This window comes from Trematomus bernacchii, unplaced genomic scaffold (genome assembly GCF_902827165.1).
Source record: "Trematomus bernacchii unplaced genomic scaffold, fTreBer1.1, whole genome shotgun sequence".
Classification (NCBI taxonomy): domain Eukaryota; kingdom Metazoa; phylum Chordata; class Actinopteri; order Perciformes; family Nototheniidae; genus Trematomus; species Trematomus bernacchii.
The window spans coordinates 726,743-751,091 of NW_022987881.1; the positions used below are offsets into that span (position 1 = coordinate 726,743).

At 39.2% G+C, this 24,349-nt stretch overlaps 1 protein-coding gene across 1 annotated transcript in view; it reads right to left on the minus strand.

Annotated features, from left to right (window-relative positions):
- mpzl1l (myelin protein zero-like 1 like) overlaps positions 1-24,349 on the minus strand; it is a 33,109-nt gene that overhangs the window by 6,728 nt on the left and 2,032 nt on the right. The window contains exons 2-4 of the mRNA XM_034114147.1: positions 18,604-18,785; positions 10,700-10,910; positions 4,330-4,459 (exon numbers count right to left, since the gene is read on the minus strand). Of these exons, the coding sequence (XP_033970038.1) occupies positions 4,330-4,459; positions 10,700-10,910; positions 18,604-18,785 (523 nt within the window). The remainder of the gene's footprint in view (positions 1-4,329; positions 4,460-10,699; positions 10,911-18,603; positions 18,786-24,349) is intronic.

The following is a 24,349-nucleotide window of genomic DNA, read 5'->3' on the forward strand; positions in this document are numbered from 1 at the left end:
AAATTGTAAATTTTAATCTATTGTACAGTGTTTTCTACATGGGATTTAAGTCATTAATCAATATATAGATGGCCCAAGACAAAAATAACTATGATATTATTTATTTATATTATGGTGATATACAAATTAAACAGAACAGAGGTTTAATGGTTGGTCAAATACATCAAATTATTAGATTTTGTATGTATTTTCTTATTAATATTGTATGTATTAACAACAGGATAAGACACACTTTCTCATTAAAAAGTGCTTGTATCAGAATTTAGAGAATTTCCAATTGAAAACATGTCATTTCGGGGGAAATAACACACATTTTTGGTTGTTTTTATGAAATAAATACCAGAAAACGTCATCAGTGCACCTCGAGTCAAGACACTACAGTAAGAGAGAATAACTTTTCCTCCAAACATTTCAAGGTGATTCAGCAGATACTTTAGATGTACTTAATACTATGCTCGTTTAAATGTTGATGTGAATCAGGGCAGGGTGTCAAACTCAAGGCCCGGGGGCCAAATCCGGCCCGTGACTTCATTTTCTGTGGCCCCACAAGAGCTTGCAAAGAATAATACGTTTATTATACGGTTACATGCCGATTTACAGAAGCACGTTGCCCATAAACTACATGTCCCACAATGCATCTCAAATTTGACTTTTTTCTAAGAATTTTACTTTTTTTTCTTCTAAATATGACTTTTTTCTTAGAATTGTTTTTGTAAATGTTACTTATTTTTCTCCAAATTTCACTTATTTAAAAAAAAAAAATGCACTTTTATTTCTTTCAAATTTCACTTTTTTTTTTAAACTTTTTTTCCAGAATTTGGCTTTTCTTTTTAAAATCATTTTGTGACATTCTCACTGAAGAGACTTGCAATTATTTTCCCTAGACTTCTGCTTTCAGACGTAGTTAATTATGAAGTTATTACCCTATCCGATAATGATCCAATGCAGAGGAAAATAATGTAATATAATACATTATTTTATATATATGATATATTTATATATGTATTTTTATATATCTTAAAGTTACAACCGGCCCTTTGAGTGCAGCCATAATGCTGATGTGGCCCGCGATGAAATTGAGTTTGACTCCCCTGATGTAAATGAAGGATCTCAGTACTTCTCCACCACTGCTGCTTGACACCTTGAAACATTTCTGTTGACATTGAGGTTTTATTTTTAAAAATAAAAGCAATAATAAGCTGGTGATCGAGACGAGTTAGTTTGGAGTTTTAGTGGAAACATATGAAGAACAAGCACAAGAGACGACATGCAGATTAATGAAGTTAAAGAGAGTGTTAGAGGGAGGTTAAACAGGAATGAGAGGACAGAGACCGGCACCAGTGAGAACACCCACAACATCCCAGAGATAAAACCAGCCAGGAGCTTTTTTATTAATTTAAAGAGGTCTTACAGCGAATTTAAAGCATGCGAGGCAAACGTGATCAAACTACCTCAAACACAAAAAGGTAATTCAGTCCTTTGTCTCTATATTAGGGTTGTAATGGTTTACCAGGCTGTTAAAATGTAAGGTTATCGTACTGGGTCGTTTGTTTTTCTATGGTAATGTGCTGTATGTGCTGTAGTGCTGCTAAATGCTAATTAACATGCTTTATAGCTGTATAACGTACTTTAGTTACATGCAATATTATAACATGCTGTTCTCATTCAGGGGTTATATATATGTGATGTGTTCAGGTGCGTAAGGAGTTCTATAAGGACTCCCAGGGGTTATATGTGTTGTGTTGTGATGTGTTCAGGTGCGTAATGAGTTCTATAAGGACTCCCAGGGGTAATATATATGTGTTGTGATGTGTTCAGGTGCGTAATGAGTTCTATAAGGACTCCCAGGGGTTATATGTGTTGTGATGTGATGTGTTCAGGTGCGTAATGAGTTCTATAAGGACTCCCAGGGGTTATATATATATGTGATGTGTTCAGGTGCGTAATGAGTTCTATAAGGACTCCCAGGGGTTATATGTGATGTGATGTGTTCAGGTGCGTAAGGAGTTCTATAAGGACTCCCAGGGGTTATATATATGTGTTGTGATGTGTTCAGGTGCGTAATGAGTTCTATAAGGACTCCCAGGGGTTATATATATATGTGATGTGTTCAGGTGCGTAATGAGTTCTATAAGGACTCCCAGGGGTTATATGTGATGTGATGTGTTCAGGTGCGTAAGGAGTTCTATAAGGACTCCCACGGGTTATATATATGTGATGTGTTCAGGTGCGTAATGAGTTCTATAAGGACTCCCAGGGGTTATATATATGTGATGTGTTCAGGTGCGTAATGAGTTCTATAAGGACTCCCAGGGGTTATATATATATATGTGATGTGTTCAGGTACGTAATGAGTTCTATAAGGACTCCCAGGGGTTATATGTATGTGTTGTGATGTGTTCAGGTGCGTAATGAGTTCTATAAGGACTCCCAGGGGTTATATATATATATGTGATGTGTTCAGGTGCGTAATGAGTTCTATAAGGACTCCCAGGGGTTATATATATATGTGATGTGTTCAGGTGCGTAATGAGTTCTATCAGGACTCCCAGGGGTTATATGTATGTGTTGTGATGTGTTCAGGTGCGTAATGAGTTCTATAAGGACTCCCAGGGGTTATATATATATATGTGATGTGTTCAGGTGCGTAATGAGTTCTATCAGGACTCCCAGGGGTTATATGTGTTGTGATGTGTTCAGGTGCGTAATGAGTTCTATAAGGACTCCCAGGGGTTATATGTATGTGTTGTGATGTGTTCAGGTGCGTAATGAGTTCTATAAGGACTCCCAGGGGTTATATATATATATGTGATGTGTTCAGGTGCGTAATGAGTTCTATCAGGACTCCCAGGGGTTATATGTGTTGTGATGTGATGTGTTCAGGTGCGTTAATAAAAAAAATAATAATTGGGAAAATAATAATAATGCTAGTGATTATTAATAACAATACATATAATAATAATAACTTAATCATAATAGTGTAATACCTATACCATGATCATTTCTCAGGGTGTTATTGTACAGTGAAAATCTCATACCGTTATAACCCATACTCTAAACAAACATGAATGATTAGTAACAACATCCAATCATAACAAGTAAACAACAACAGATCAGACATCAAACTGATTTTCACGCAGAGAGAGAGAGACCCAGCTCCCATGCAGAAAGAGTTAGAGGTGTTACAGGAGGATGACTAAACCACTGTGGGCGTCACATATAACTATAAATACATTTATATATTCAAGAAAAAATAACTCGACCACACACAATGTGAGAAACTGAAAACACTGAGCATTATGTCGTATTATTATATTTGTTTAGACGTCTTGTTGTAAAGGTAATATATTATTGAATTCCTCAAATTAGAGTAGGTAGAGTTATTAAATAGGTAAACATATATGTAAGGGATAATGTGCAGCGAGGCGGTCATTATGGGGAAAAGAATAGTAGGCTATTATTGATTTAAATTGACATGCACCCGCTAAGAAAGATAGTCCGTTGTTACCGTTTGAACTACGTAGCAACGGCAGGAAGGCGGAGCTTTGTGATTACAGATTTGAAAACATCGTTGCTTGCTTTAAAAGCAGCACAATTCATTATGTCAAACCTTGGAAAGTATCTAGATATCCCTGCCCTAATGCCAAAGGAACTGGCAACTGAATATGTTTTGCCGTTTGATGTCTATGTCTGGACCGCTGCGTAAAAAGGAGGGTTTCTGCCCCGTTACTTCTCCGATGTTTTCTTGTCCCAGCCCAACTGTGTACAGTTCAATCGACCGGACTTCTTTCTGCAGATGTGAGCGTCCTTAACAACGGTCAATAAGTCCTTGACAGCAGTCTGTCTGTACTGGATTAACAACGTGTTCTGAATTGACCAATCAGAATTGAGTATTCAACTAAGCCATGTAATAAACCTTATTGACAACTTAAAGCTTATTTATTTAATTTAGATTATAATTCATATTGCAAATATACAACCTAGCGTCTTTATTGGTCTGATATAATAACGTATATATATATATTTCTTTATATAAAATGTAATATTTATGTTATATGTATTTGTTATTATGCCATCTTCACATCCGAATAAATACGACTGTTGAACTCTTGTTGTAAAGGTAATATATTGTTTAATTCCTCAAATCAGAGTTAATAAATATATATCTGTTTTTATGTATGCACCACGACATCAAGTCAAATTCCTCGTACGTGTAAACCTACCTGGTATCTGTTTCTGATATCTATTATATATGCATTTGGGAAAACACTATCCTATATCCATTATATCCATTATACTTTATATATATATTGAGGAGGGGACACTGACCCTTCGTATTCGTGGCGGCTGTGCATCACCCTCATGACGACGCAGGCGGCCACAGCGATGAGGACGAGCAGAAACAATGCTCCACAAACTGCTCCCACTATAACCGCCATGTTGTTCTGAGGGAGAGACTCTGGACGAAACAAAAACACACATGGTAGGTTAAAAAATACACACATTTCCAAATACATTTAAAACATGTCAACGCTATGTTTATTTTGGGGTATTAAAGGCAACTTTTTGTCTTTCTTCAGCACCTTTTTTAAATGACCTAACCCACATACATGGTACATTTCCTTTTTAGCAATAATTCCAACCTACAATTTGGTAATTTTAAGAAAAATCAAAACTGTCAGAAACCCAAAATGCAAGATAAATGACTCAAATATAAAAAAAATGATATAGTATGTTTGACTATTTATCCACGCTTATTTCATATACAAAACTAAGATATCAAACTAAAACAAAGCAGTTTGAAATGGTTTTAATGTTTTCAATTACTAACCTTTATTTATACCGATTTTGTACTGATTTTAAAAGATGTAGTACTTTGATTATTTTATTTATTCTATAAATGTTTACATTTTCTATAGAATAGAATTGGGAGGGATGAACCCCTCTGTAATGGTCACACATGCAGAGCACACAGCGACATGTGTTCTCTGCTTTTAACCCATCCTAGTACCAGGAGTCTAGTACCAGGAGTCTAGCACCAGGAGTCTAGCACCAGGAGTCTAGTACCAGGAGTCTAGCACCAGGAGTCTAGCACCAGGAGTCTAGCACCAGGAGTCTAGTACCAGGAGTCTAGTACTAGGAGTCTAGCACCAGGAGTCTAGCACCAGGAGTCTAGCACCAGGAGTCTAGCACCAGGAGTCTAGTACCAGGAGTCTAGTACCAGGAGTCTAGCACCAGGAGTCTAGTACCAGGAGTCTAGCACCAGGAGTCTAGCACCAGGAGTCTAGCACCAGGAGTCTAGCACCAGGAGTCTAGCACCAGGAGTCTAGCACCAGGAGTCTAGCACCAGGAGTCTAGTACCAGGAGTCTAGCACCAGGAGTCTAGCACCAGGAGTCTAGTACCAGGAGTCTAGCGCCAGGAGTCTAGCGCCAGGAGTCTAGCGCCAGGAGTCTAGCGCCAGGAGTCTAGCGCCAGGAGTCTAGCGCCAGGAGTCTAGCGCCAGGAGTCTAGCGCCAGGAGTCTAGCGCCAGGAGTCTAGCACCAGGAGTCTAGTACCAGGAGTCTAGCACCAGGAGTCTAGCACCAGGAGTCTAGCACCAGGAGTCTAGCACCAGGAGTCTATGAGCCACTGCTCATAGACTCCTGGTGCTAGACTGGGCAGCTGGGCAGCTATTGTACAGCGCCCGGGGAGCAATGGGAGTGGGGGGGGGGAAGGGGGATGTCCGGTGCCTCAGCAGGGCACCACAGCAGGGCAGGAGGTGAACTGGGACCTCTCCAAGTAGCAGTCCACACTCCATGGGTGTTTCTCAATCGCGAGTACGCTTGCTTGGTAGCACATGTCTGCCGAGCATCTTGCTTCAGAAGCGAGGCAAGAATACTTCCTGCCATTTGGAAAACAAAGAGTGGAACAGGCTAGCAAGTGTGCAGGTGTGCGTCATATGAGAGGCCCCGCCTCTTACATCTTCCGCCACAGATTTGGGGAAATTGGTCCGTGCGCAAAGCATTGTGGGGATTTTAAGACCGCGGAGTCTACTCATGTGCAGCCTCGATATTTCTCCAAACTGAGTACGCCGGGCTCGGTAGATTTCCAAGTATGCTGGAGATTGGAACAGTACTTCGGCGGCACTCGATGACGTAGTATGCTTGAAATAGTGGCTCTGAAGCAGCTTTACTCGAGATTGAGGAAACACCCCATATTTTAGGTCTGGTCGGGGACTTGAACCGGCGACCCTACAGCTCCCAGTCCAAGCCCCTACTGACTGAGACACTGCCGGCCTATCTTATGTTATGCAGCGAATGTATTTTATTTCAACCTATTATTTCCTTTTTTATCTTATTTGTATTATTGTTAGGAAGTGTGTTTTATTTTCTACAATGTTGGCACTTTTTTAACTGTTTTTATGTTTGTTTTTTCTCTTTTACCATGAGTGCAAAGCGATGTTTGTGGCATTACTAGTAAAATGGTATCTTCTCAGTAAAATACATCAACATAATGTGAGATGTGTTTTGAAAACGGTCCACAGACACACATGAGACAGCGTGAGTAAGCCCCACCTCCGCTCATTTGAACTGGTTTTCTCAGCTTCTACATGATGAATGAACACGGTTGTGGTTCTGTTCATAAAACACAGTCAGTGTAAAAGAGCAGCAGCAACATAACATCTTTGTGTTCAGTAAAGAAATACTGCAGTGCACCATTTGTGGGGGCAGAATAATAAGTAAACACACAACGTCCTCTATTTAGACTATGCACTGCTTTCTAGATACAAACGCTGGAGAAAGACCAGACTACCACCTGGAGGGAGGGGTGACTCACAGCTCAGCCAAAAGATAACAAGCCGTCACATGCACCGATACCGAGCAAACAAAAAACAGGAATGCACCTGCTGGATCAGCGTTTCTACGTTGCGTTAAACCAGATATCACAATAAAACTGACGGGAAAAGAGCCCCTAATATGCTTTTGGGGGTTTTTCCTTTCCTGTAGTGTGTTATATGGGTTTTAGTGCATGTAAATGGTCTGCAAACGCTAAAATCCCACTTATATACACCTGAACATCAGGAGGAGAGGACTCTTTAAAGTAGAGACACTACATACTGATATACACCTGAACATCAGCAGGAGAGGACTCTTTAAAGTAGAGACACTACATACTGATATACACCTGAACATCAGCAGGAGAGGACTCTTTAAAGTAGAGACACTACATACTGATATACACCTGAACATCAGCAGGAGAGGACTCTTTAAAGTAGAGACACTAAATACTGATATACACCTGAACATCAGCAGGAGAGGACTCTTTAAAGTAGAGACACTACATACTGATATACACCTGAACATCAGCAGGAGAGGACTCTTTAAAGTAGAGACACTACATACTGATATACACCTGAACATCAGCAGGAGAGGACTCTTTAAAGTAGAGACACTACATACTGATATACACCTGAACATCAGCAGGAGAGGACTCTTTAAAGTAGAGACACTACATACTGATATACACCTGAACATCAGCAGGAGAGGACTCTTTAAAGTAGAGACACTAAATACTGAGAGCTTTGGTACGGGGATCAGATGGTCACAGGTTCAAACCCCACTGCAGTCAGCATGTCGTTGTGTCCCTGAGACACTTCACCCCAAATTGCTCCTGTGGGGATTGCCCACAGTATTGAGTATGTAAGTCACTTTGGATAAAAGCGTCTAACAAGTAACATGTAATGTAATGTAATAAATAAAGGTCTAGTTTTGCTTAAATTATTTTATACTGCTCTTTTTTGCTGCAGTACACCCGTGTCAAACTTTGCAGAGACAAGAAGAAACAGCCACAAAATGCTGATACGATGGAGAGCGGCACGCAGACAACCAGTTCTGCAAACACCATAGTAACCAAGGTGTAACCAAGGTAAACAACTCCTGTCACCACCCTGTTGGAGAGGCACTCGTGCTGTGTGTGCATTGCTCTTGGCACGATCCCAACACAGAACATATTCTATTGCCTTCCTGCAGCTTATCACGTTAAAACATTTCAGTTTCTACACGTCTGACGAGGTTTAAAGACATGAGATCTGGAGATTCAAAAGGAAATCTTGTTTGGTTTAAAACTAGATTCCAAGATTGGTGCAGCAGCATTTCTGGATAAACCAATATTTAATCAAGGTTTTACTTTTAAACCAATACCAAATTAGTCTAAAACCTTCATTGTCGATAAAAAGCTACATAGACAGGAAAGAGTCCTCCTCTTTGCCTGGAAAAAGACTCGGATGTCTTTCCAAGGCCACACAAAGATGCAGGTACGTTTAGAAAAAGAAATCTCTTGTGTAATCAAACTCTTCTCAGCAACCTGCATCGAGTTGACCTGATTTTCATCTGAGAAAGAAACCCCTATCAATGAAGGACGCTGTGTGGAATGATACGGTGGGACCAAGTATATGCCATGTTTCTGAAAAAGTATTAACTATTGACGCATACAGGAATCGCATTATTTATTTTAACCTGATAATGCCACATTGGGATCAACATATCAGTGATGCAATCCTCTGGAGGAGAGCTAGTTAGCGTTAGCAGAGGTGGGAAGCAGTGGAGTACAAATACTTTGTTACTGTACTTAAGTACATGTTTCTGGTATCAGTACTTTACTCCACTACTTATTTTCCTGAAACCTTTTTACTTTGAATTCTTACATTTTGAACCCAAATACCTGTACTTTCTACTTCTTACATGTTGAACCCAAATACCTGTACTTTCTACTTCTTACATGTTGAACCCAAATACCTGTACTTTCTACTTCTTACATGTTGAACCCAAATACCTGTACTTTCTACTTCTTACATGTTGAACACAAATACCTGTACTTTCTACTTCTTACATGTTGAACCCAAATACCTGTACTTTCTACTTCTTACATTTTGAACACAAATACCTGTACTTTCTACTTCTTACATGTTGAACACAAATACCTGTACTTTCTACTTCTTACATTTTGAACCCAAATACCTGTACTTTCTACTTCTTACATGTTGAACACAAATACCTGTACTTTCTACTTCTTACATTTTGAACACAAATACCTGTACTTTCTACTTCTTACATGTTGAACACAAATACCTGTACTTTCTACTTCTTACATGTTGAACCCAAATACCTGTACTTTCTACTTCTTACATGTTGAACACAAATACCTGTACTTTCTACTTCTTACATTTTGAACCCAAATACCTGTACTTTCTACTTCTTACATGTTGAACACAAATACCTGTACTTTCTACTTCTTACATTTTGAACACAAATACCTGTACTTTCTACTTCTTACATGTTGAACACAAATACCTGTACTTTCTACTTCTTACATGTTGAACACAAATACCTGTACTTTCTACTTCTTACATGTTGAACACAAATACCTGTACTTTCTACTTCTTACATGTTGAACACAAATACCTGTACTTTCTACTTCTTACATGTTGAACACAAATACCTGTACTTTCTACTTCTTACATGTTGAACACAAATACCTGTACTTTCTACTTCTTACATGTTGAACACAAATACCTGTACTTTCTACTTCTTACATGTTGAACACAAATACCTGTACTTTCTACTTCTTACATGTTGAACCCAAATACCTGTACTTTCTACTTCTTACATGTTGAACCCAAATACCTGTACTTTCTACTTCTTACATGTTGAACCCAAATACCTGTACTTTCTACTTCTCACATTTCCCAAACAGGCTGGTTCCTTTAGTTTGAATGTGTGTTTTGTGGCGTGATCATTATTATTTAGTCATTGCGTGCCTATTGATTTGAACACGATCCGTGTATCCATCATTTCCTGGTCTTCTCTAAAGAAGAGGGACCAATGAAAACGTTGTCATGTTGCCGTTGTTCAGCATGGAAACATTCATTAGCTAACAATGACATTATTGTTCTATTAATATAAAGGGAGGTCAGGTACTCTTTAAAACAGCTGCTAGTTATGGGTACTTTTTACTGAAGTACATTTCAAAGCCCTCTTTACTTTTACTTGAGTAAAGAAGTATTTTTAAACACGAGTATCTGTACTTCTACTTGAGTAAAGGATGTGTGTACTTTTACCATCTCTGGCTGTTGGCTGTTCAAATGTAGGAAAAAATGTCATTTTTAGCAAGAAACTTGAATTAATAACGTTTTCCAAGCAATTAAAATGTACATATGAGAGTGGGTTAGGTTGTTTAATATTGTAAGTATGCAAAAGTAAATAAAGGAGTGCATGTCGAATAATTTATTGTTTTCTTTTAGATGTTTACAGTGGTATCGAATATTGTAGAATTGAATAAACTATTCTAATTTTATATAATAGCTTTTTAACTCTGTATTTATTTTTGGAGCAACTTTTAGTTTTTTGCCATGGCATTTAATACAATTTTCTTTAATTGTTACCAGTGTAATAATAATACAAATAATAGGTTAAATTTGTATAGCGCCTTTCAAGGGACCCAAGGCCGCTTTACAAGGTGAACAAACAAACAAACAAACAAACGGGGCCAATAATAAAGTAAAAAATTAAATAAATATTTACTACTACATTTCTGGTATTGTGACATCCTTATCAAAATAAATACATTTTAATTAGCTATCACCAGCTTGACATCAAATACCATTGCACTTAAAACCTTTGCAAATCACCCAATAGGATAACATTTGTCATATTTCGTACCTTTCAGAACGACCCTGAGCTCGGTGCGCGCCGGAGTTCCCGTCACGTCCGGCGGGTTTTTCACGTCGCAGAAGAAAGTCCCGTTGTCGCTGAACTGAGCCGGACTCAGCTGTAACGAGGCGTCCCTCTTATTTATGTCTCCAATAAACTGAACTCTGCCTTTGAACACGTCGTGACCCGGGAATCCTCTCCCGTTGGAATAGTAGAAAACCTACAAAAAGAAAGAAAGATATTAAGTTTAATTAAACCGTGTGAAATCAAACTGTGGATTGTCCCACTCTCAATAGTTTTAAAAGGTCAACTCAAACAATGGTTGAGAAACAAACAGACGTGCGATCACCACTAAATGCACTTTGATACAGGGGTATCCTCTCTTGCACTTTATGTATCAATGCTGCTATATTGTATTGCCATGTCATAAATACAAATTGTGTATTCTGCTATTGCTCTTTTCTTGCATTTCATGTATTTGTATTGCTATGTTTGTAAAGTTTCTTAAATGTTTTATGTGAGGGACTGCGGATGGAAAGTAGCTCAAAGCTAAATCCGGCATATAGAGTGGTGCAGTGACGCGTCCTAAAACCTGGAAGTAAGTTAGCATGTTACCACTTCCTGTTCCCTCGTCTCAGAGCCAATGGGATCTCTCCATAGGGTTTAGGAAAATATCTGTAAATAAGGTCTGTGGTTGAGACACATTGAAGAGACAGATCACGTTTTGTTCTAGGACATTAAATCCATCAGCAGTGACCCCACTGGTGATTTCTGAAGAGTTGACGTGTCTGAAAAACGATGGTTGTTACCAAGTGGCTGAATAGGACTACAGAAGTTGTGGAGGTCGTTGTACGTCATTACGCCGAACACGTAAACACTCCTCTAAGTTAGTTTGCCCTGTTCTACTTGAAAGCAAGTACCTGCCTCCTGCAAACTGTTCAAACAAACGCTTCAACTCGTACCATTTATAATCTGTGTGTTTGAATATGGATCTGAAGTTGGCGTGACGTTGAAGCAGCGACCCTGCTGTAGTTCCTTTATAGCATAACGTTAGCATTTTGCTTCTGGCGACTAGATTTATGATTAGAAAATTATAAAAGTAGAGTAGACATGTGGAGATTATCCGGCTGAACAAAACGTGATCCGTCTCTTCAATGTGTCTCAACCACAGACCTTAGTTCCAGCTATCTTCCTAAATCCTATGGAGAAAGTGCATTGCGTTTTTGTCGAAGGAACCGGTTTACTTTTAGGACGCGTCACTGTGCCACTCTATTTACGCTTGGCACATTTATTGTTTTAAGTGTTCATTAATGTGCAATGTCCTTACCAAATAAACGATTAAAATTAAAAAACTTGAAATTCACACAAATTATTCAGCCAAAAATTATATTTATTTAATATTCTTGTCATACATTTAAATTTGGTAAATTATTAAAAAAGGAAAAATAGTTACATTGGAGTTTTTTTATGTTCAATTGTTCGTGAATTAAATTAACGTATTATTAAAAGCTTTAATATTTGTAAATATTGACTCTTTTGAAATTACACAATAAACTAAATCAGAAAAATAAATAGGAATTTTGGGGGAAATATCCATATTTCATATTCAAACATAGATTTTTAATAACAAAATAGAATATTCTGTATATATATATATATGTCCTGTATTTCTGCTTTTCATTCATTTATGGGAAAAAAATAACAAAAATGTAATGTTTGGATTACTATTAAAGATTATCACATTAAAACATTTCAGTTTCTACACGCCTGACGAGGTTTAAGTGAGCTTTAAAGGTCCCCTATTATACTGTTTTTCATCAATATATCACAGGTCTCAGATATATACAGAACATGTCTCTGATTGGCTGAAACACCAAACAGATCATTGCAGCATTACCCATAATCCCCTCTGTTTCAGCCCTGTTTCCAAAGTGCTGATTCTCTGTCTGTTACTTTAGATGAAAATAAGGAGCCCCTCCCCACGCCCCTCTGAGAGAGATTTGGTTACAAAGAACACAATGGTGCTCTAGGAGGAGATTCAGGTGATAAGGTGGGGGGGGGGGGTTACCTTGGTTGCTGATTGGCTAATGGTTACACAAGACAAAACATCGTTATGACATCATCAAGTGGCCAAAATCTGATCAGCTCATTTTCAGACAGGTTTTTATAGAAATGGATCAAAAAGAGAGAGAATCTTTGTTCCTGAAACTTTCAGAGTCTCTTTCCACAGAGGGGACACATGCTGATGAAGAAGAGACATGAAGAAGAGGGGACACATGTTGATGAAGAAGAGACATGAAGAAGAGGGGACACATGTTGATGTAGAAGAGACATGAAGAAGAGGGGACACATGTTGATGTAGAAGAGACATGAAGAAGAGGGGACACATGTTGATGTAGAAGAGACATGAAGAAGAGGGGACACATGTTGATGAAGAAGAGACATGAAGAAGAGGGGACACATGTTGATGTAGAAGAGACATGGAGAAGAGGGGACACATGTTGATGTAGAAGAGACATGAAGAAGAGGGGACACATGTTGATGAAGAAGAGACATGAAGAAGAGGGGACACATGTTGATGAAGAAGAGACATGAAGAAGAGGGGACACATGTTGATGTAGAAGAGACATGGAGAAGAGGGGACACATGTTGATGTAGAAGAGACATGAAGAAGAGGGGACACATGTTGATGTAGAAGAGACGTGAAGAAGAGGGGACACATGTTGATGTAGAAGAGACATGAGGAAGAGGGGACACATGTTGATGTAGAAGAGACGTGAAGAAGAGGGGACACATGTTGATGAAGAAGAGACATGAAGAAGAGGGGACACATGTTGATGTAGAAGAGACGTGAAGAAGAGGGGACACATGTTGATGTAGAAGAGACATGAAGAAGAGGGGACACATGTTGATGAAGAAGAGACATGAAGAAGAGGGGACACATGTTGATGTAGAAGAGACGTGAAGAAGAGGGGACACATGTTGATGTAGAAGAGACATGAGGAAGAGGGGACACATGTTGATGAAGAAGAGACATGAAGAAGAGGGGACACATGTTGATGTAGAAGAGACATGGAGAAGATGGATTTTGCATAATAGGTGACCTTTAAAGTTTCAAAAAGGAAATCCTGTTTGGTTTAAAACTAGATTTAGAGATTGGTGCAGCAGCATTTCTATACCTTGAAAAAAATAAAAAATAAACATTCTGTATATACTGTATTTCTGCTTTTCATTCAATAATTTGACTACTGGTTATTTTTATATATTAAATATTGTAGATTCAGCACAACTCTTTATTTACTAAGTGTCACAAATGAGTTAACACTTATAACACTTATTCATTATGTTACCAGTGGCTGCCGGGGACAGTTTAAGCTCTTACAATAAACCATTATTATTTGAACATGAGATGTGTGGTCACCACTCACCACGCCCTTCATCATTACACCAGAAACTAATGACTTAACTTGCAGTAAAATAAACTGACTGACCGTATGATGATGATAATAATAATAAATCCTGCAGCTCTCGTCAGTAAAACCCTGTGTTGTGTTTACAAGAGAGCCGTGTGTTACAAGAGGCGGAACTAATCAGGGACATTAAAAATAACCAACCATGAGATTAATTCACGATGCTCAACCAAGATTGAGACACAAGATAAAGGAATGAAAAGCTCTTTCTGAAGTGTTTCTCAATGTCGAGGAAGGCTGCTTCAGAGCCACCATTTCAAGCATACTACGTCATCAAGTGCCGCTGAAGGACTGTTCCAATCTCCAGCATACTCAGTGTGTTTCTCAATCGCGAGTACGCTTGCTTGGTAGCACATGTCTGCCGAGCATCTTGCTTCAGAAGCGAGTCAAGAATACTTCCTGGCATTCGGAAAACGAAGAGTGGAACACGCTAGCAAGTGTGCAGGTGTGCGTCATATGAGAGGCCCCGCCTCTTACATCTTCCGCCACAGATTTGGGGAAATTGGTCCGTGCGCAAAGCATTGTGGGGATTTTAAGACCGCGGAGTCTACACATGTGCAGCCTCGATATTTCTCCAAACGGAGTACGCCGGGCTCGGTAGATTTCCAAGTATGCTGGAGATTGGAACAGTACTTCGGCGGCACTCGATGACGTAGTATGCTTGAAATAGTGGCTCTGGAGCAGCCTTACTCGCGATTGAGAAACACCCTTGGAATTCTACCGAGCCCGTCGTACTTCGTTTGGAGAAATTTCGAGGCCGTGTGTAGACTCCACGGTCTTAAAAATCCCCACAATGCTTTGCACACGGACCAATTTCCCCAAATCTGTGGCGGAAGATGTAAGTAGAAGCACAATAACACAAATAAACTAAATAAATAAACTAAGTATATAAACTCCTGCCGCTGAGACTGAACTGAAAGTAAAACCTTCTGTATTTGAACTCATGCTTTCACAGCGAGCGTTGTCCCCTGAGTTTGAAGCTCCTTCAGATAAAACAATGAGAGGAAACCATCGTGCAGCTGTGGGAAACATCCCCTCCCCACGTATGGGGCTTTGAGAGTGAGATTGTATTTGTTTAGGTCAGGTCATAATAGATATAAAGCCCCAATTTAATTGTATGTGATTATAATTGAAAATACACGCCTCCATGTGCAGATTATTATCAGCAGTTATTTTTGTGTTTATTGATTGTTGTCTTTCATTTAGGTCTTAATGTGTGACTATGTATACATGTGTAATTTGATTGTGTATATACATAATAATAAGAATAATACATTTATTTTGTAAGCGCTTTTTCAGGTGCTCAAAGTCGCTTTACAGAGGGAGTAAAAAGGGACAACAATCACACATTAAAAGCCAGTTTGAAGAGGTGAGTTTTTGTACGTTTGTTGAAGGTTGTGAGGTCAGTGCCGTCTCTGATGGGAACATATTTACATACATATTTGTTTTTGTATTCGGGATTGTGGGAAACGGTATTTCGATCTCTCTGTCTGTACACACAAACTGGAAGATTGACAATAAAGTTAACTTTGACTTTTGATGAGATGTAAAAAAAACAAACTTGAAAACCCCATAAAAAACATATTTGTATGGAGCTGTCTTTCACTCTCTTACCTCCATTTTTTTTCTTCCATTAAAAAGGTCCCCTATTATACTGTTCTTCATCAATATATCACAGGTCTCAGATATATACAGAACCTGTCTCTGATTGGCTGAAACACCAAACAGATCATTGCAGCATTACCCATAATCCCCTCTGTTTCAGCCCTGTTTCCAAAGTGCTGATTCTCTGTCTGTTACTTTAAATGAAAATAAGGAGCCCCTCCCCACGCCCCTCTGAGAGAGATTTGGTTACAAAGAACTCAATGGTGCTCTAGGAGGAGATTCAGGTGATAAGGGGGGGGGGGGGGGTTACCTTGGTTGCTGATTGGCTAATGGTTACACAAGACAAAACATCATGACATCATAAAGTGGCCAAAATCTGATCAGCTCATTTTCAGACAGGTTTTTATAGAAATGGATCAAAAAGAGAGAGAATCTTTGTTCCTGAAACTTTCAGAGTCTCTTTCCACAGAGGGGACACATGTTGATGAAGAAGAGACATGAAGAAGAGGGGACACATGTTGATGAAGAAGAGACATGAAGAAGAGGGGACACATGTTGATGTAGAAGAGACATGAAGAAGAGGGGACACATGTTGATGAAGAAGAGACATGAAGAAGAGGGGGACACATGTTGATGTAGAAGAGACATGAAGAAGAGGGGACACATGTTGATGTAGAAGAGACATGAAGAAGAGGGGACACATGTTGATGAAGAAGAGACATGAAGAAGAGGGGACACATGTTGATGAAGAGACATGAAGAAGAGGGGACACATGTTGATGTAGAAGAGACATGAAGAAGAGGGGACACATGTTGATGAAGAAGAGACATGAAGAAGAGGGGACACATGTTGATGAAGAAGAGACATGAAGAAGAGGGGACACATGTTGATGAAGAAGAGACATGAAGAAGAGGGGACACATGTTGATGAAGAAGAGACATGAAGAAGAGGGGACACATGTTGATGAAGAAGAGACATGAAGAAGAGGGGACACATGTTGATGTAGAAGAGACATGAAGAAGAGGGGACACATGTTGATGAAGAAGAGACATGAAGAAGAGGGGACACATGTTGATGTAGAAGAGACATGAAGAAGAGGGGACACATGTTGATGATGAAGAGATGAAGAAGAGGGGACACATGTTGATGAAGAAGAGACATGAAGAAGAGGGGACACATGTTGATGAAGAAGAGACATGAAGAAGAGGGGACACATGTTGATGAAGAAGAGACATGAAGAAGAGGGGGACACATGTTGATGTAGAAGAGACATGAAGAAGAGGGGACACATGTTGATGAAGAAGAGGTGACACATGTTGATGTAGAAGAGACATGAAGAAGAGGGGACACATGTTGATGAAAGAAGAGACATGAAGAAGAGGGGACACATGTTGATGAAGAAGAGACATGAAGAAGAGGGGACACATGTTGATGAAGAAGAGACATGAAGAAGAGGGGACACATGTTGATGAAGAAGAGACATGAAGAAGAGGGGACACATGTTGATGAAGAAGAGACATGAAGAAGAGGGGACACATGTTGATGTAGAAGAGACATGAAGAAGAGGGGACACATGTTGATGTAAGAAGAGACATGAAGAAGAGGGGACACATGTTGATGAAGAAGAGACATGAAAAAGAGGGGAAAAAAGGTGATGTAGAAGAGACATGAAGAAGAGGGGACACATGTTGATGAAGAAGAGACATGAAGAAGAGGGGACACATGTTGATGAAGAAGAGACATGAAGAAGAGGGGACACATGTTGATGAAGAAGAGGACATGAAGAAGAGGGGGACACATGTTGATGTAGAAGAGACATGAAGAAGAGGGGACACATGTTGATGAAGAAGAGACATGAAGAAGAGGGGACACATGTTGATGTAGAAGAGACATGAAGAAGAGGGGACACATGTTGATGAAGAAGAGACATGAAGAAGAGGGGACACATGTTGATGAAGAAGAGACATGAAGAAGAGGGGACACATGTTGATGAAGAAGAGACATGAAGAAGAGGGGACACATGTTGATGAAGAAGAGACATGAAGAAGAGGGGACACATGTTGATGTAGAAGAGACATGAAGAAGAGGGGACACATGTTGATGAAGAAGAGACATGAAGAAGAGGGTGACCACATGTTGATGTTAAAGACAATGAAGAGAAGAGACATTAGAGACATGAAGAAGACCGGGGCACACATGTTGATGAAGAAGAGACATGACGAAGAGGGGACACATGTTGATGTAGAAGAGGACATGAAGAAGAGGGGACACTATGTTGATGAAGAAGAGACATGAAGAAGAGGGGACACATGTTGATTGTAGAAGAGACATGAAGAAGAGGGACACATGTTGATGAAGAAGAGACATGAAGAAGAGGGGACACATGTGTGAATGATAGAGAGGACATGAAGAAGAGGGGACACATGTGATGATAGAAGAGACATGAAGAAGAGGGGACACATGTTGATGTAGAAGAGACATGAAGAAGATGGGGACACATGTTGATGTAGAAGAGACATGAAGAAGAGGGGACACATGTTGATGTAGAAGAGACATGAAGAAGAGGGGGGACACATGTTGATGTAGAAGAGACATGAAGAAGAGGGGACACATGTTGATGTAGAAGAGACATGAAGAAGAGGGGACACAATGTTGATGTAGAAGAGACATGAAGAAGAGGGGACACATGTTGATGTAGAAGAGACATGAAGAAGAGGGGACACATGTTGATGTAGAAGAGACATGAAGAAGAGGGGACACATGTTGATGTAGAAGAGACATGAAGAAGTGGATTTTGCATAATAGGTGACCCTTAAATATCCCCCTCACAGCACTCACCGTGTACGGGGTTTTGTAGAACAGGTTGTCGGGCTGGTTGGACTGGAAGGTCCATGTGACCGACGTGGTGCTGCTCACCACCTCGTTGGACCTGAAGGAGCAGCGCAGCGTCCCCGTGGTGCCGTTCTGAATCAGAACCTCCGAGTCCGCGTGGATATCGATCCCCGAGCAAGGGGTTGTGACTGTAAATACAAAAGAGTAAAATAAAATGTTTTTTTTTCATTTATCTACTAACTAAGAACATTTCATAAAATATAAAAAATATATATAAAACAGAAGTTAATGTTAAAATGGAAAATAAAAAAAATATTTTTAAAAAGATTCCCGAGTAAGGTACAATTAAAAACTGCCTTTTTTTTACATTACAGGCACATTTATAATAAGAATACTTTATTTATAACGGGTTAAAATTGGGTTTCATGAGAGCGGTGACACTTAAAATAACACTATGAAATAAATAATAAATACCACAAAATAATTAATATAAAAATGTGTAAACAGAAGAAGTTAAAGCAAGAATGAGCAATACAACAAATATAAATAATGGTATTTATAAAATAAAAAAGATAAAAAAAAAAAAAAAATTAATATATATTATAGAAACATTATAAGTTAAAATAAATTGTCTGAGCAAAAGATACAAATACATTAGAATAAAAAATAAATAATACAAAAAAACGTGCACATTGTTCTACAATATATTAGGGCTGCACGATATATCGTGTCGTGACGATAATCGCGTTATGCGCAATATTCACATCGCAGGATGTGCAATTTTTTTTCTGATTTCAGTATACGCCGTGAAGTGGTTTGCGGTCTGCCAGTAAACCCAAAGCAGAAGAAGAAGAAGTGACGTCAGCGGCTCATTTGCGTAATCCTCCTTCAGTGACTTATTCTGATGAACCTTTGTGGGAAAAGTACTGCGGTGTGAATGCGCCTATTGTGTATAACAATATTAAAGGTGGGGTAGGTAAGTTTGAGAAACCGGCTCGAGATCGCTAGAATTTGGAAAATACACAGCCGGAGAAAATCTGCCACTTCCTCACAGAGCCCCTCCTCCAACACACACGAACGCGCACATGACCAATGAGGGCACGAGATAAGTTTGTGCTCAGATGGAAGGCTGACAGGCAGGTAGGCCATCCAGTTATTTTAGCCGGGCCGGCTCAGATGATTGGTCGTGCTTTTTACAGTACTACAGCTTCCACAGATGATATTTATTTATGGATTTTTTGTCAAAGCACTTCAGATATTCATTGCTATCAGGATGTTAAGAGCATTCCATGGAATAAAACAAAAAGTGTATCTCCAGCCGGTTTCTCAAACTTACCTACCCCACCTTTAAATAGAGGAATTAAAAGTGGCATATTAATGAACATTAGGGACATATATCGATAAAGCGATATGAGACCAGATATTGTCTTATATCTCAGATGTCTTGATATTGCATACTTCTGTTTTGAAGGCTGCATTACAGGAAAGTGAGGTAATTTTCTGAACAAGCCAAACTGCTTCTCTGTTAATGTACCTTTGTCTGCTTAGTTATTATGCAAAGAGATAATGTACAGTGACAGTGCAAACATTATTTCTTTATTTTTTCCAGTTCGGCCTTGTTAGAGGAGCCTGGGACGCCCATTGTCATCCCTACGCTGTATTTATTGTGCATTGGACATTTCATAAAGGGGATGTGTGTTGTGTTGTTTCAGGTCCCAGAGAGACAATGCAAAACAGGAAGTCCTTTAGTTTGATAAAAGGATAAAAGGCTTCTCTGATGTGAACTCTGTAAAACTCCCAGGCAGGACAACAGGAGAAGAACACACTCCAAATACAGAGTTGATATGTAACAAAGACAGGCGGAAATTCGGTTAAACGTTACCGGTTCGACCTGCAATGTTTCACCAGAGCTGCACCAATAATTAAATGATTAATTTTCAAAGTATTTTTCCGTTCTGTTTTCAGAATCTCAAATATGGGGATTTTTTCTGCTTTTTCTCTGATTTATTTCGTATTAAAGTGAATATTTATTGTTGTTTGACGAACAAAACAAGACGTTTAAAGAAATAACCTCGGATTTTAAGAAGCTGGGATGGAATTTTTTTAATATTTTATGAAATGTTATAAACAAAACGACTAATCTGGAGAAAGTGTGTGGTTATCAGTTTCTCAAAGTGTTCAAGCGGCTTGTCTAACACCCAAGTATATTGTAACTATGACAATGTTAGATTTTTTATTAAGATACACAGTATATTTCTATAATTTACAAAAAAATACTCACATTTTTAACCCGACAAGTAACGCAAATTAGTGTTTTTATTTAATTTTGCAATCAATAACTCTAAATCTCGAATCACCGTGTTATTAAACTGTAATTAATTGATAGCTTTCTGACTTGTGATGTCCAGGAACTATAAAGGATATTAATATTTAATGTCTTCATGACCCTTGATTAATTCATCGTGGCATTAAAGCCTGAAGGTTAGAGGTAGTTGTGGCTCGGCAGCTGTTTTACTGTTCAATTATTCCATAAATTAATAATTTATTATTGGAATCATTTCCTTTGTCCTTTCAAAACTTCCTCATTGTTGATTCTGCTGTAGGAGGACTTTCTATTCGCTGTGTGCTAAAGCAGGAAATAAACATAAATAAACAGCGGAGGTCAAATCAGGAACAATTTAAATGAGATGATTGGATTTGATACAGCTTTAGTTTGTAGTACACGTAGAAATTAGTATTTTTTTTGAATAATTTTGACTATAAATCAGGTGTTATCTTATGGCGCTTTTCCACTGCAGGGCCTTGCTCGGCTTAGTACGGTATGGCTAGGCCTCGTTAGGCCTTGTTAGGCCAGGCTCACTTTATGCTGCGTTTCCATTACAGTTTAGGAACTGGGGCAGTAACTATAGTAACGCAGTGTAGGCGGAGCCGTGACGTCATCTTCAATGCAAAACACAAAACCAACATCAGCCGTTAGCTGTTAGCCCTCAGAGCTCACAAACCACAGACTGCCTGTGTCATGGTGAATACAGTCGCTGGTTTATTTATGTCTGTATAGGCCGTTGTTGTGAGTGTGGACGGTCGGAGCATATACTGCGTTAGCTTAGCCGATCTCCATTCAGAAAGCACGCATTTTAAAAGGTGTTTCGCCTGCCGTCTGTCTGCAGACTTGACAAAGCATTAATTCATGGTTTTTACTAACCGGTATCAGTATGTTGTTACTTCGGCATCATGTTGAAACGTGTATTACAATTAAATCACGGTCAAATATGTTCATCTTGTTGTAGTTGTCAGCGGTTCTCTCACTAGTTTAGCAGCCTGGTTGTTGGCCCGGAAAGAACCTCAATTTTGGAGAGCCAGAAAAACTGTGAAAAAGTACCCGCTAGCCGGAACTACCCCTAGTGGAAACGCAACCAAAAATGGCCGGGCACGGCACGCTTAAACCGTGCTCCACGCTACTGGAAATGCGCCATTAGTCAGTCAGTCGGGGCGTGGACTGGGAGCTGTAGGGTCGCCGGTTCAAGTCCCAGACCAGACCTAAAATATGGAGTGTGGACTGCTACTTGGAGAGGTCCCAGTTCACCTCCTGCCCTGCCGTGGTGCCCTTGAGCAAGGCATCACTTTAACATTTACACCGAGAGTAAGAGGGCGCAGCGCCTCTGTTACCTGATTTAGAAAACACCCTGATCTAATATTCTACTCATTTGACTGTTGCAATGATCAATTCAAATGCTTGGATAACTCATTATTCCACCCAAAGACAACTTAAAGGCTCTGTGTGATTTGAAAGAACAAATCCAGATCTAATTCTTTACAATTTTGCCAAAAGTCAGGATGCAGAAAATAGAAAAAAACGTTTCCTCACATAACGTGGTTTGAAAGCGTTAAGTGCTGGATAGTTGACGGATTAATAATTCATAACACTAACCTCTGAATGAGAAATCTTTGACAGCGCACTAAGCTGAACAGATTTACGATTGTACATTTTTAAAAAAACAAGTCACTACTTCGACAAACAAACGCACACAACGTTCTAATTTTCTCACAAATAAGATAATCTGTTAGTAAAACAGAGAGTTCAGATACTTCCTGTCTTCTGCCCTTTTTGAACAGATATTGCACTAATGCACACTGACAGAGAACCAGACCCTAGCAGGAAGTACTATATGATTTAAAAACAGAAGAAACGGCTCCGTCAGCATCTGGTTGGAGATAATGTCCCAATATGAAACGGACCTGTGCGGTTTTTTGGCCAGTCAAGCTTCTATTAGTCGGAGATTTTAAGCACTTCTCTAAACAAATCAGGAAGTTACTTTGCATTATTTCAAATGGCTGTATTGTGTAATATTCAGAAATGTGTAAAGAAACGTGCGTGTGTATAAAACGTTACGATATCCAACTTTAAAGCTGTTGAGTCTAGTGTTAAATAGGACCTTTACTTGGACTTTTATCATCTGCTTAAACAAAGTATTCCCAGTCTCTTCTCACAGTCTTATATAGAGTTTCAAATGATGGTTGAAAAGAGCAGACTCACACACTCACAGTAATATAAACCTTGTATAATGATGTCGTCCCAACCCAGAGCTACTAAGGATGTGAACAAATGTGATTTTATAACAGCACCATTATCCCTTTTGTCTATAGTTTCATTTCTTTATAGATTCCTTCTCAATTTGTCTGTGTGAAGAACAGTCAGCCTGCACGGTTTTCAGTATCAACGCAGCTGTTTTTAATTATCAAATCAAATCAAGTTTTATTTATATAGCACATTTAAAAGCGATTTTTGGTCGAGCCAAAGTGCTGTACATGTAACTTCACTACAATCACAATAAAAGACAATAATTTCTAACAGAAATATAAAAAACAAAAACACAGGGAATAGTCAGGTGTCGTGCTCCGCTCTAACTAGAAGGCCAGAGAGAAGAAGTGTGTTTTTAGTGATGATTTAAAAACCCCTAGGGTCTGGGCCGACCTCACATGGAGGGGCAGAGTGTTCCAGAGCCTAGGGCCAGCTGCTGAGAAGGCTCTGTGCCCTCGGGGTTTGAGCCTGGTCTTGGGCACTACCAGCAGCTTTTTGTGGCCAGTCAGAAGACGTGCAGCTGCGCTCTGAACTAGCTGCAGGCGTTTAATTGAGGCCTGGTCCATACCCACATACAGAGCGTTGCAATAGTCCAGTCTCGAGGTAACAAAGGCGTTAATAACCCTTTCTAGGTCTTTAAAAGATAAATACGACTTGGTCTTGGCCAATAGTCTTGTAGTCTAGTCCAACGGTCATTATCTCTAATGTAGAATAGCAGCCAAATAACAATCATTTTGAAATATTGCATTAGTTAACCCTAGTTGTCTTTAATTGTGCAATATAAATAAACAGACTTGACTTAATGAGGATATTACGTTGTTAAACATTAGATGCATTAATGCCCAATATGCCTATATTACCAGATCCTTCCTCAGTCTAATCTAAGTAAGGATCAGAATGATAACTAGGGGTAAAACATGTCTATTTTTATGCAAAAACACCATTTATTAAAGATCAGCTGAGAGTTTTGGAAGCCAAAAACCTTTGTGGTGTATTTACACGTAGTTTAGAGACAGAAGCCTTTATTGTGCGAACATTTAAAGTAGATTTGTGGACAACAGGTTTGCTGCATTTACTGTATATTTTGCATTTATGACGGTAGCTTTACAATCTGGGTCAGGAAAAGGTTGGCCAACAAGGAAATTAGATGTTATCTTATGTTGTTGGACGCTA